Below are 12,301 nucleotides of genomic sequence, written 5' to 3' on the forward strand. Positions count from 1 at the left end.
CTTCACCTCTCATCGCGCCCTCCGCTCTGTCTCCCTCTCAGGGCAGACCTCCTCTCGCCGTCGCAGGGGCAGGTTCTACACCCTCGCCTCCAGAGCCTGCACCTTCATGCCTGGAGATTGAACGGGGCAACATGAGTTCCTTCTCTCTCTCTCCGAATGTGGTGGATGTTATGTTATCATCCTAGCAACACTCCACTAAGTCTATTTACTCCTCCAGATGGTCCAGATTTGTTAAATGGTGTGGAGAGAGATCCATTGATCCTTTAAAGGCTAACTTGTCAGATATTCTTTAGTGTTAGCTGTTTTTGGCCCAGCAAGGTATTGCTGTGGCTACTGTTAAGGGCTATTTATCTGCTTTATCAGACTTTCTTTGTTTGCTGTTTCAGCCGTCTTTATTTAAATCTCCAATTGTTTTGCGATTTATTAAGGGCCTTACCAATAGGTTTCCGCCTCCTTTTGTTATGCCTCAATGGGATTTAAATCATGGTTTAACTTTTTTTACGGGTTCCCCGTTCTAACCCTTACATAGTTGTCCTTTGAAACTTCTGTCTTTTAAAACGGTCTTTCTTGTGGCTATTACCTCAGCAAGGGGGGTGATTGAGCTTCAGGCTCTCCGTTCTAAACCTCCGTTTTTGACCATGCATGCTAAAAGGATGGTCCTCAGGACCAGGGCTGCTTTTCTGCCTAAGGTGGTTACTCCCTTCCATCTAGGACATTCCATTACTCTTCCCGTATTTTATCCTCCCCCTCACCCTTCCAAGGAGGAGGAGAGACTTCACCGCCTATATCAAAAAAGAGCGGTGAGCTTTTATTTAGATAGGACTTGCGATTGGACGATCAGCTCTTTGTGGGCTTTGTTGGACCAATAAAGGGCAAGGCTGTGCACAAGCGCACTCTTTCCAGGTGGATCATCTTGAGCATCAAGATTTTCTACTCCCTTGCTGGTAAGGAACCCCATGAAGGTATTAGGGCGCATTCTACCAGAGCAAAGTCATCCACTTCTGCTTTGGCCAGAGGTATTCCTGTAGTGGACATGTGCAAAGCTGCAACTTGGGCCTCCGTCCACATTTTCGCAAAGCATTATTGCTTTGATTCCGAAATAAGGAGGGAGGGCCATTTTACGTCTCTGTCCTGCTGGACTTTTTGGTATTAAAGGGTGGACACCCTCCTCTGGGAGTGGTACTGCTGTGGGATTCTATTCAAAAGGTGAGGAATCCACAGGCAGAGGTATCCATCAGAAGAACAAGTTACTTACCTTTAATGCTTTTTCTGGTGGTTACAGTATCTGCCTGTGGATTCCTCACTGACCCATCCACCTCCCCATGTCCACCCTTGTATACCTTAAAGGTGGCATTGTATAACATATTTGTTTTGCATTGTCTCTTCTATCTATCTTTGTATATTTATAGGAAATGCTTTTATTCTTTGGCTTTCCTTTTAGCTTTATACTATGTGTATTGGTATGAATTTTGTGTGCTGTATATACTTTGAATCTCTTGTCGGTCCACCTGTTCGCCTCGGAGGCACGGAAAAAGTGGGTGGGACTGACATCATCACGCCGACGAGGCTCTCTTATGGCTCCGGTGACTTCATGGGGAGTCGCGAGCTAAGCCGTGGCATTGTGCCGTCCTCGTCGGCGTGGAGGGCTAGGAAAGAGTTTCCGTGGAATTCCGGCGCAGGGGATATTCAAAAGGTGAGGAATCCACAGGCAGATACTGTATCCACCAGAAAAAGCATTACCGAAGGTAAGTAACTTGTTCATATGCACGATTGTACTTTTGTTGGTGGTTTTATTTTCAGCTCTGTCATACAAAAATTTTCTTAATGGTGTGAGATTGTTTATTCCTAATTCTAGTGATAAGTGTTAGTTTCTCATTAAAGACCTTATTGGAATCATTATCAGAATATGCAGATCTAGAAGTTCAATTTTCTGTAACATAGCATTATTTTTGTTGATATTAGGTGTGCCTTGAAAAGATGGAAGATATTCAGCTTGCAATGGTTATTTCCCGGTTATATGAATCTGAATTTGATACTTCATCCACTTATGAATCAATTCTTTATGAAAAGGTTTTGGGATGCAATAAGGATGGCACAGGGTTCGTCTGTACCAAATTGCACCCAGATCCCTTTTTGCGAAGTATTTCCTACTGGATTATAAAGGATCCACCAAGAGCTCTGGATACACTGTTAGAACAAACTCCAAAGGAAGATGAGGGCAATCCAGGTAGGCATAAGTCCTATTAAATGCTCATTGTTGATATTATTCATGCTTAAGCATAGTCGTGCTATCACATAAACATATATACTGTGTTGGGCATGCAATTATCCATGTGGGATTCAATTACTTTATATTTGTCTTTTTTAAAATCTGGTAGCAGGAATATTTCATAATGTCATCATGTTTCTCCCTCCTATGTACTCTCGAACAGTAAACACAAGTTATGCAATATAAATATTTCATGCTGCAAATTTTACAAATGCAGTACTGCTTGAGTCATCATACAGGTATGTGAGTAGTGTCGAGAGGTAGGAGCATCAGGACAGCTTGATTGATCGCTCGAGTTTACTTCTATTCAGGAATTAACTGAAGACACACCCTTTCAAAGACATCCTTCTGCCTTGGAAGGGCCCTTACCCAACATTGAAGTCAGCAGACCTCTCCCCTCCAACATAGAAATGATCAATGATCATACTGTTGTGTTTTAGCCTTGTACAACACTCCATTGGTTGTGGGTTGGGAGAGCGGCACAATCTGAATACAGGCCCAGCAGGGCGTTCGCCTCAGGCCGACAGCTCGAGGGAAATGCGCACGCTGACTAGAATTACCAATCCTCAGTGAGACTCTCCGAGGAATAAAAAATTAGCGAGGATTTGCGCCAAGAATCTTCAATTCATTAAGGACACAAAGGCGAGGATTATGCTTCTCTTTCTTTTATTTGCCACTCAAAGCAGCCAATGAAAAGTTTTGTATGCAAATAAAAACTACATTTCCCATGATGCTTGGTATACAGCACATCCTGCATGACCCTATAAGTGCCTCCATAACCTGTTGCCGAGCCTCTTTCTTTGCTCGAACATCTCAGTCTAATAACATTAACATTTCAGTCCAAGAACATGTACTCAAGTCCAAACAACCATCCTCCAACGTGGAAGAACCAGAACTAAACTGGAGAGTATATGTCTTCTTAACCAGAAGTACTTCTAATCCATCTTCTTTTCGGACCCTGAAAGGAACGAAACACAGGAAAAAAAACGTAACTTCTCCTTAAACAGAATAAAAAATACATACGGGTGGGCAACCATTACAAACATTGTAATATAATCGGGTGGATAAGGCTCCTCTTCATGTCCGTAATAGAATTGAAAATTCTTGGCGCAAATGCTAGCTAATTTTTTATTCTATTACAGGACCGGAGGCTTCTGATTATGCTAGTTTAAAGCTTATCAAACACAACTGAAGCTATATCACTCACCGGTTTATAATAAAATTGTTTAAATGTGGACTCAGAAGAGCAGTTAGCAGATCGCATAATATATTGAATGGTAGAACCCAACATGAAAGTCTTTGATGCCATGGCACCACGAACAGAATGTGCCCCAAGCACCTGGGTATCAATATCTGCTTCTTGCATGACTGATTTTAACCATCTGGCAATGGTAGCTACAGACACAGGTTTATGAGGTTTTTGTAATGAATTTAACAATTGAACTGAACCATCCGGTCGTATAGACCTAATACATTCTTCATAGGCCTTAAGACATTGAACCACACATAACTTAGCGTTAGTGGGAAAAGCAAGATAATCAACACTTTTTGAGAATGTTTTAGTTCTGGCAGTGATAGTAAAAGAAACTCCTTCCAGAGTAAATACTCTACCTGTAAGATCCAGAGCTTTGACGTCGGATGAACGTCGACAGGCAGTTAGGCATAACAACATAGCAAGTTTGGACAACAGTTGTTTCCTAGATAACACATTTTTATCTGGCCATCTATCAAATAGGGAAAGAACTAAGGAAACGTCCCGCAGGGAAGAATATTTTGGTTTGGGAGGATTCGCAACGCAGATATCTTTTAACAACTTACAAATGACCGAGTGTATGCCCACAGGTTTGCCATCTATTTGGGAATGACCAGCGGAAATGGCGGACCTAAAATTATTAACAGAACGATACGCCAAATCCTCGTATGCTTTCTCCGATAAGAAATTCACAACATGGGATAACTCGGCCGCCACGGGATCCACATGTTGTCCCACGTACCAACGAACCCAGCCCTTCCAGGCTGAAGAGTATCACTTCCTGGTGGAAGGGGCCCAGGCCTGGCAAATGAAGGCTGCAGCCTTGTCTGAAAATCCTGGCATTTGCCTTTGTTGCCTGAAAACCTCCAGGCCTTCAGGGACAACTGTCCCGACACTACCATCGGATGCACCTCTCCATGAAGGCCCTGGAGCATCGTCGAGGAAGTCGTAGCTCATCTCCAATAGTATTGGGAACTAGGGCTGCGACTTCCACAGTGGGGTTATCAGAATAATCTCCACCCGCTGTCAGGTTACATGAGTGGTCACCCCCAGAATCAAGATGAAGGGAGGAAAGGCATAGTTCAGACCTTTGAACCCGTCCTGAGAAAACGCATCTGTCGCTCTTGCCAACGGATCCGGTCTCCAGCTGAAAAATGTCTGGACTCAGAGGTCTATCTCACACGTGCCCCACACAGCTCGCAACCAACTGAATATCTGGGGCTGGAGTTGCCAGTCGCTGTAATCCTTTAGGTATTGTGAGTTCCAATACGCTACTACATTGGATTGTTCCGGAAGGTATTACGCTATGACGAAATCGGATGATTCAGGCAATAATGCCAAAAGTCCTTCGCTATCTCTGCTAGTAATGACGACCTCATATCTCCCAACTTGTTGATATACCTCACTCCTGAGATATTGTCCATCCACAGAAGGATGCAGCATGAGACCAGCTTGGGAGAGAGCGTCCAGATCGCGAACGACACTGCTAACACTTCTAGACAATTTGATATGCAGCTCGAGCTCGTGCAGGGACCACCGACCTCCGGTGTATATATCTCCGCAACACGCTCCCCAGCACCAATGGCTGGCGTCAGACTCTGACAACTTCTGGTTTGGAGAGCCGAAGATGGCCCTGCCGTTCCGCGCATCCATGTGGGCCAGCCACCATTGTAGCTCTTCAGTGGAGAGAGGAATCCGATCTGTGTAGGACAACCCCTTCCGAGGGTGTTGAATCTTCAATCTCTGAAGGACCCACGATTCTGGCAATCACCCGCAATGAGACCGTCTGTTTGGACAACAGAGTCTTGATATCTTTCAATTTGAAGCGAGAAAGGCTCAACTGGGCCGTCTGTGAATTAATGACGAAACCCAGAAAGTCCATGGTCTGAGCAGGACAAAGAGCCAATTTGGGTATGTTGATGACGAACCCCAAGTTTTGAAGAATAGACATGGTCATGTGCAAGTGTTGCGCAGCCAAAGTCGGAGTCTGTGCCATGATAAGTATATCGTCCAGATACACTATCATGCGGACGCCCTGTTCTCGTAAGTGCGCTATGACCTGCTTCATCACCTTGGTGAAACACTATGGCGCCGAGGTAAGTCCGAAAGGAAGGACCAAATATTCGAACAACCGGTTCCGCCAATGAAACTGCAGAAAACGGCAGTGAGGAGGAATTATAGGGATCGAAAGGTAGGCGTCCCTTAGGTGCAACTGGACCATCCAGTCTCCTTCCTTCAGCAAATCTGCCAAGAGATGGATATGCTCCATCTTGAAATGGCTGTATGTCATATAATGGTTGAATTCCCTTAGATTCAATACCAACCTGTGACTTCCGCCTTTCTTCTGAACCACGAAGATATTGCTGCAGAAACCGCGAGGACCATCATCGCAATACGCAATTGCGTGTTTCTGCAGCAATGCGACTGTTCTGCATCTATAAAAACGCACTCGATTTGGGAAAAAGAGTTGTCGGGTGGAATGTCCTGAAAGGGAGTCTGATAAAAATCTAGGTGAAACCCCTGAATTGTCTGTAGAACCCACGCATCCTGTGAGATCGGAGCCCAATTGCGATACAAAAACTGAGTACGATCCCCCAAGGGTAACTGAAAGGTGTTGGAAACTCTTACCTGCAGACTCTGGAGCTTGGAAGGCCGCTCGATGTCAGCCTCTGTTGAAGCGCTGTCTGGTGGGGTAGAATGTACCTCCAGGGACGCGCTGAGAACCTGGTGGCATTCACCGCTCCCCTAGCCCCGGTCCGGCACGGCTGAGTGCCGCTTGATCCGGAGGGCTGACAGGGTTGCGGCCGCCATCTTGGAGGGGGCAGAGCATTCCTCAGGGTAGCGCTCTAGCTACCGCGCACCCAGGCCACAAAAGCGACGCCCCATGCGCACGCGCAGCGGACGCGCTGAGAACCTGGTGGCAGTTGGTTCGTGGCTGCTGCGGTGCTTGTGGGCTCGCTTTTAATTTAATTGAACGCTGTAGCGTATTTTAACATTTTACCATTTTCTGTTGCTTTCTTTGGCCGCTGCTGCTCCCTTGCCTCATTCACCGCTCTCCTAGCCCCGGTCCGGCACGGCTGAGTGCCGCTTGATCCGGAGGGCTGACGGGGTTGCGGCCGCCATCTTGGAGGGGGCAGAGCATTCCTCAGGGTAGCGCTCTAGCTACCGCGCACCCAGGCCACAAAAGCGCCGCCCCATGCGCACGCGCAGCGGACGCGCTGAGAATCTGGTGGCAGTTGGTTCGCGGCTGCTGCGGTGCTTGTGGGCTCGCTTTTAATTTAATTGAACGCTGTAGCGTATTTTAACACTTTACCTTTTTCTGTTGCTTTCTTTGGCCGCTGCTGCTCCCTCGCCTCATTCACCGCTCCCCTAGCCCCGGTCCGGCACGGCTGAGTGCCGCTTGATCCGGAGGGCTGACGGGGTTGCGGCTGCCATCTTGGAGGGGGCAGAGCATTCCTCAGGGTAGCGCTCTAGCTACCGCGCACCCAGGCCACAAAAGCGACGCCCCATGCGCACGCGCAGCGGGCGCGCGCGCCAAAGGCAAGCCCGTCTGCGTCCGTCCGCGGCCGGCCGGGGCTAGGGGCACTCCACTCTACCCGATTTTTAACTTTCTCATCAGCCCAGCTCCGAACTATGCAAGGTCCGTGGGCTTTGGCCGATTCTATTATTTCCAAAATCTCCAAACTCGGCCTCACACCGACTTCTTCTACCCCCCCTCATTCCGGCCCCAGTCCCTCCCTCCCTCCCCTGGCCTCCCAGCGTCGCCCTCCCTTATTCCTGTGACCCCGACAACCTCGGTTCTCCTTTTGAACACTAAATCGGCGGTCAAGCATTTTCATGAACTTTTTGTTCTGCTAGACACGCACCAACCTGATCTTCTGTTTCTTACGGAGACTTGCTTTTGCCCGGACTCTCTCCCAACCCTCCTGGCCACCCTCCCCCCTCATATTATGCCATCCGTGCCGACCGTCCGGCCGGTAAGGCTGGTGGTGGGGTGGCTCTCATCGCTCGCACGGACCTTCACTTCCAGATATTGCCAGCTCCCCGCATTGCAATGATTGATTATTTAGTTGTTCGTTCCGCTTCCTTTTCGCCACCTCTTACTTGTCTGCTTGTGTATCGTCCCCCTCAGACTACAGTGCACATCCTCCACGCCTTCCAGGACCTGCTGGCTACCCTAGCAGTTAATAACTCCTCTATCCTGGTGCTTGGCGATTTTAATTACTGGCCTACCGATCCAGCTGAAGATCTTCCGTCTAAAGAATTTTCTGATTCCCTCTCTTCTTTTAATCTGGTGTCTTATGTTCACAGCCCCACTCATATCCACGGTCATATTCTGGACCAGGTCTGGTCACTCAACTGTCCTGTCTCCTCCCTGGTGGTCTCCCCCTGCACTTGGTCTGATCATTTTTTAGTTTCTTTTTCTTTACACCCCAGCCTTGTTAGGAAACCTTCCCTTCCCAGGAACACATGGGCCCGGAATTGGACTCATGTGGACGTGCCTTTACTCTGTTCCTCCCTTTCTGCTTCTTGCCCCAATCTTCAAGATCTCCCCATCCACTGCCAAATGGAATCCCTAAATAACTGGCTCAACAGAGGTTGCGATCAGGTGGCCCCTCTCAGACGAGTTTCTGCCAGGCGCAATTATGATGCCAATAGGTGGTTCAATACCGCATTGAAAGAGGAAAAACTAGCTCTCAGGCAAGCGGAGCGTGCCTGGCGACATACTTATTGTCCCACTCTTAAAACTTAGTACACAACTCTTCTGAACCAATACAAGAAATCCATCCTTCTTGCCAAAACCGAGTACTTTTCCTCGAAAATCTTACTCGCTGAAAGCCAGCCCAGATAAATTTTCTCTATTGTGCAAGATCTGGCATTCTCTGATAGAGTAACCCTCAAACCCTCCCCTTCCAAGACCCTCTGTGATTCACTTAATAGCTACTTCTCAGACAAAATCTTAGCTATTAAATCTAACGTTGTCCCTCCCCCCCCCCTTACTCGGATCCACAGCCTTTTTCCTCTCAGATGTACCTTGAATACTTCCCTCCCCTGACTACAGAAGCTTTCCTGTCTCTCGTCTCGACGGTTAAGTCAGGCTCTCCATCTGACACTTGCCCCGTACACATTTTAAAGCAAATCTATTCCGCCTGTCCCTCCCCTTCGCTCACTTTTCTCAATAACTCTCTGGCTCATGGTACTGTTCCCCAGTCTCACAAATCGGCTATCATCATCCCTATTCTAAAAAAGCCTGGTTCCGACCCATCTTCACTTGCTAACTACCGCCCTATTTCCCTCCTCCCTTTCCTGGGCAAAATTCTGGAGCGTCACATCACTAGAACGCTCAGTATTTTCGTGGAGGAGAACGGCTGCCTAGCCTCTTGTCAGGGTGGGTTCCGCCCGGCGCACTCCACAGAGTCCGTTGTCCTCTCTGTGATGGACAACCTCAGAGAGGGCATGGATGTTGGCCGGCCCCAGGCTTTGGTCCTCCTTGATTTATCCGCCGCCTTCGACACGGTGGATCATTCCATCCTTCTTTCCCGTGTCGAGGCGGCCGGCATCAGGGGGTCCGCCCTGGCCTGGCTAGCATCCTTTTTAAAGGACCGCACTCAGGCCGTCCATCTGGCCAACTTCTCTGCTCCCCCTCAATTGGTCCACTGCGGAGTGCCACAAGGTTCTTCTTTGTCTCCTTTGTTGTTCAATTTGTACATTTCCCCTCTTATTTTTGCACTTCAGCAGATGGACGTCACCATCTATAACTATGCTGACGATCTCCAATTGGTTTTTAATTTATCTTCTTCCCCTGAGTCCATTCACAACTTTCACTCTATTATGTTGTTTATCAGGGACTGGATGAGCTTTAACCATCTGAAGCTCAACCCCGACAAAACCGAGCTGGTGATGACGGGAGGCTCCTCCAGTCCCTGGTCCCCTCTTTTTTGGCCTTCTTCCCTGGGTCCCCCCCCATCCCTTCTTTTTCGGGTAAAACCTTAGGGATTAAACTCAACGCGCACCTTACATTGCACTCCCAGATTAGTTCTGTTGTTTCCTCCTGTTTTCTCACTCTTTGCACTATCCGTAAGGTGTCCCGTTTCTTTTCCTTTTGTGCCCTCAAACTCATTCTGTCTGCGATGGTGATCTCCCGCTTGGACTATGGCAACGCCTTGTATAATGGTCTCTCTGCTTACCATCTTCGGAGACTCCAACTGGTGCAGAATCAGGCAGCTCGACTTGTTTACAATCTGTCCAAGTCCCATCATGTTACCCCGCTGCTCAAAGCTCTGCACTGGTTGCCTATCCGGGAGCGTGCCTTGTTTAAGATGGGTTGTATCACCTTCCATGCTAGGGCAGCGACAGCCCCTCACTTTATTTCTTCTGAGATCAAGGCATATTGTCCTAGCAGAGAGCTGCGATCCTCTTCACAATCCCTTCTGGTTGTCCCTCGTTTTAAGAAGAAGAGGTCAGGTGGCGCAAACTTTTCTACGCTTGCGCCTACCTTTTGGAATGCCCTTCCACCTTCCCTCAGATTTTCTACTCATTACTCAGAATTTCGCAAATCCTTAAAAACATTTTTGTTTACACAAGCTTTCTCACGTTAGCCGTCTGGTTCTTCACTCCCCCTTGGTCTGGTGTCCTAGCGCCAAGAAACCGCATGGTGTATGTGCGCTTTATAAATATTTTAATTTCAATTTCAGGAGTGGAGTCCCACTCGCCTTGACCAAGGCCGTAGTCTCCTCGGTGAGGACCTTGATGATACTGGTGGCTTGGCGACCGTCCTCTGCCTCGCCGGCCTGATTAAAAAGGCCAGCCTGGAACACCCGTTTGGTGCCCTATTGGGCCTTGTCAAGGAACGTGAATGTACCTACATATTTGGAAACGTCTTTCTCGAAGCGGTCACCGAAGAGGTTACCCTCTGCCAGAGGACCTGGTTCTGCCCCAGCGAGCTCCGTCAAGTTAGAGTCCATTCTCATGAGGAGCGACTTACGCCTCTCAGTGTAAATAGTACAATTGGCGTTACCCAGCAGGCATAATGCCCTTTGGGTCCACCCAGCCAAGACGTCCGGATCTAAGGGAGCACCAGACTCTTTCGCCTCCAGGGCCATTTCTAAGATTTTGGCCATTGGCTCTGCCACATCCAAGAGTTTGTCCTGGCAGCCGTGCCAGGCACGATCGATTCCCTTCTTCTGGTCCTCAGCGAATTTCTTTAGGAAGGTAAGGAGGCTTACATCTATGTCTGGAGTCTTGTGGTAAATAAATAATTAATTACCGGTACTATTTTTGAATACATTAAATAAAACAGATAGCTCAATAAATAAGAGGCAGGATCCGGGGTATCTGAGTCGAACAGGCTTTAATCAGGCATAAGGGAAGGGACAGGATCGGAACAGCCTGAAATAGAATGGCATGGACTGGCAGCTGCAACGTCTCATTAACAGTACATGGTATATATAGTAAAACATTATAATTGCATTACATACAGTAGGCGTAACAAGTGACAAACGTAAGATAAGAACAAATGGGCGTACAAAGAAGGCGTGCACAGGGCGTGCACGTAGACATGTGATGAGAACGTCACAGAAGTGTCATAAATGGGTGGATACATGGAGGAGGCTACCTGGGCAGCTGGAACCTTTAACCTACTGGTGCGTGCAGACGGGCCATGACGTGTAACTAGGGAGAACTGGGGGCTATGACTTCTGTGCTAGAAGAGGAGACTAAAGTCTGCGATGTCAGGACGACATGTACCTATATCATATCTGGTATCTGGTGTTTGGAGAACATGTTGATAGAATCTAAAAGTTATCAGGGCAAAAGCTACTTGACACTAAGACTGGTACATGCATATATTCTACGTGTATTGCGTGTGCTATGAATCTTCTATGGATATTAATTCAGTAATTCACTTGCATGGAGACAGAAAGACTAGACTATAGTTGAAGATGTTTATGCGGTTCGCTAGCTTAGGAATGTGAAGACGGAAAGCTGAACTGATAACTAGAGGCATAACATATTCTTGGCAGACAGGCAGGCAGAGCCAGGCCGGGCACCGCGCTGCGCGGCAAGAAGTAAGCGAAGGGTCAGGGATGCGGGAGGGGCTGCATCGCTCCTCGGAGTGGTTTCAGGAGACTGGAGCTTGAATCTGGTGTTCGGGCCCTTGAGGCCTAGTAACGGGGACAATTTGATGAATTAACGTACATAATGTAAAACGTGGGCAACATAGGCCTAATACTCGTTGCTTTCACGGGGACCGGATAACTGACATACTAAAGTTGGACACAACTATAATTGCGTCTGTAATCGATCATAGGGGGACATATATGCATATCGATCATGCATATATAACATAGGATGGGGAACACGTAGGCACACATGACAAGGCAAAATTAAATTTTCCTCATTCCCTCCTTGTGCCCTACGTTTCCTTCAGAAACATCAATATTCATGATTCCATCTATCTGTTCATAGAGCATCATTTGCTCGTCTCGGATTGTCTTGGAACGGGACTTAGGACTAGGAATACAAGATGTAGCGCACAAGCCGCAAATCGCAGGGCCACATTGTAAACATAGGCAACAACTGAATATGATCATTACTGCTATACCCAGGAATGACAATACTTTCCATCCCCAGGCAGATATTATACTCCAGAGCCAACCGGACCATGTCCAGGTGCCTGGATTCTGGTGTAACTGATGGGCTATTTTATGAAGTCTGGTTATAGCTGAATATACAGACGGTGCGTTATTAGGAATGAAAATGCAGCAACTAGATCCGATGAC

The 12,301-nt window shown here is 47.6% G+C and overlaps 1 protein-coding gene across 2 annotated transcripts in view; it reads left to right on the forward strand.

The window, feature by feature from the left end:
- The window catches only part of DMXL2 (Dmx like 2), a 1,907,871-nt gene that overhangs the window by 851,413 nt on the left and 1,044,157 nt on the right, over positions 1 to 12,301 (forward strand). For both annotated transcript variants that reach the window (XM_078684818.1, XM_078684819.1), the window contains exon 23: positions 1,963 to 2,227. In XM_078684818.1, the coding sequence (XP_078540944.1) occupies positions 1,963 to 2,227 (265 nt within the window). The remainder of the gene's footprint in view (positions 1 to 1,962; positions 2,228 to 12,301) is intronic.

The sequence above is a fragment of the Lissotriton helveticus genome, chromosome 3_2, assembly GCF_964261635.1.
Source record: "Lissotriton helveticus chromosome 3_2, aLisHel1.1, whole genome shotgun sequence".
In the NCBI taxonomy this organism is placed as follows: domain Eukaryota; kingdom Metazoa; phylum Chordata; class Amphibia; order Caudata; family Salamandridae; genus Lissotriton; species Lissotriton helveticus.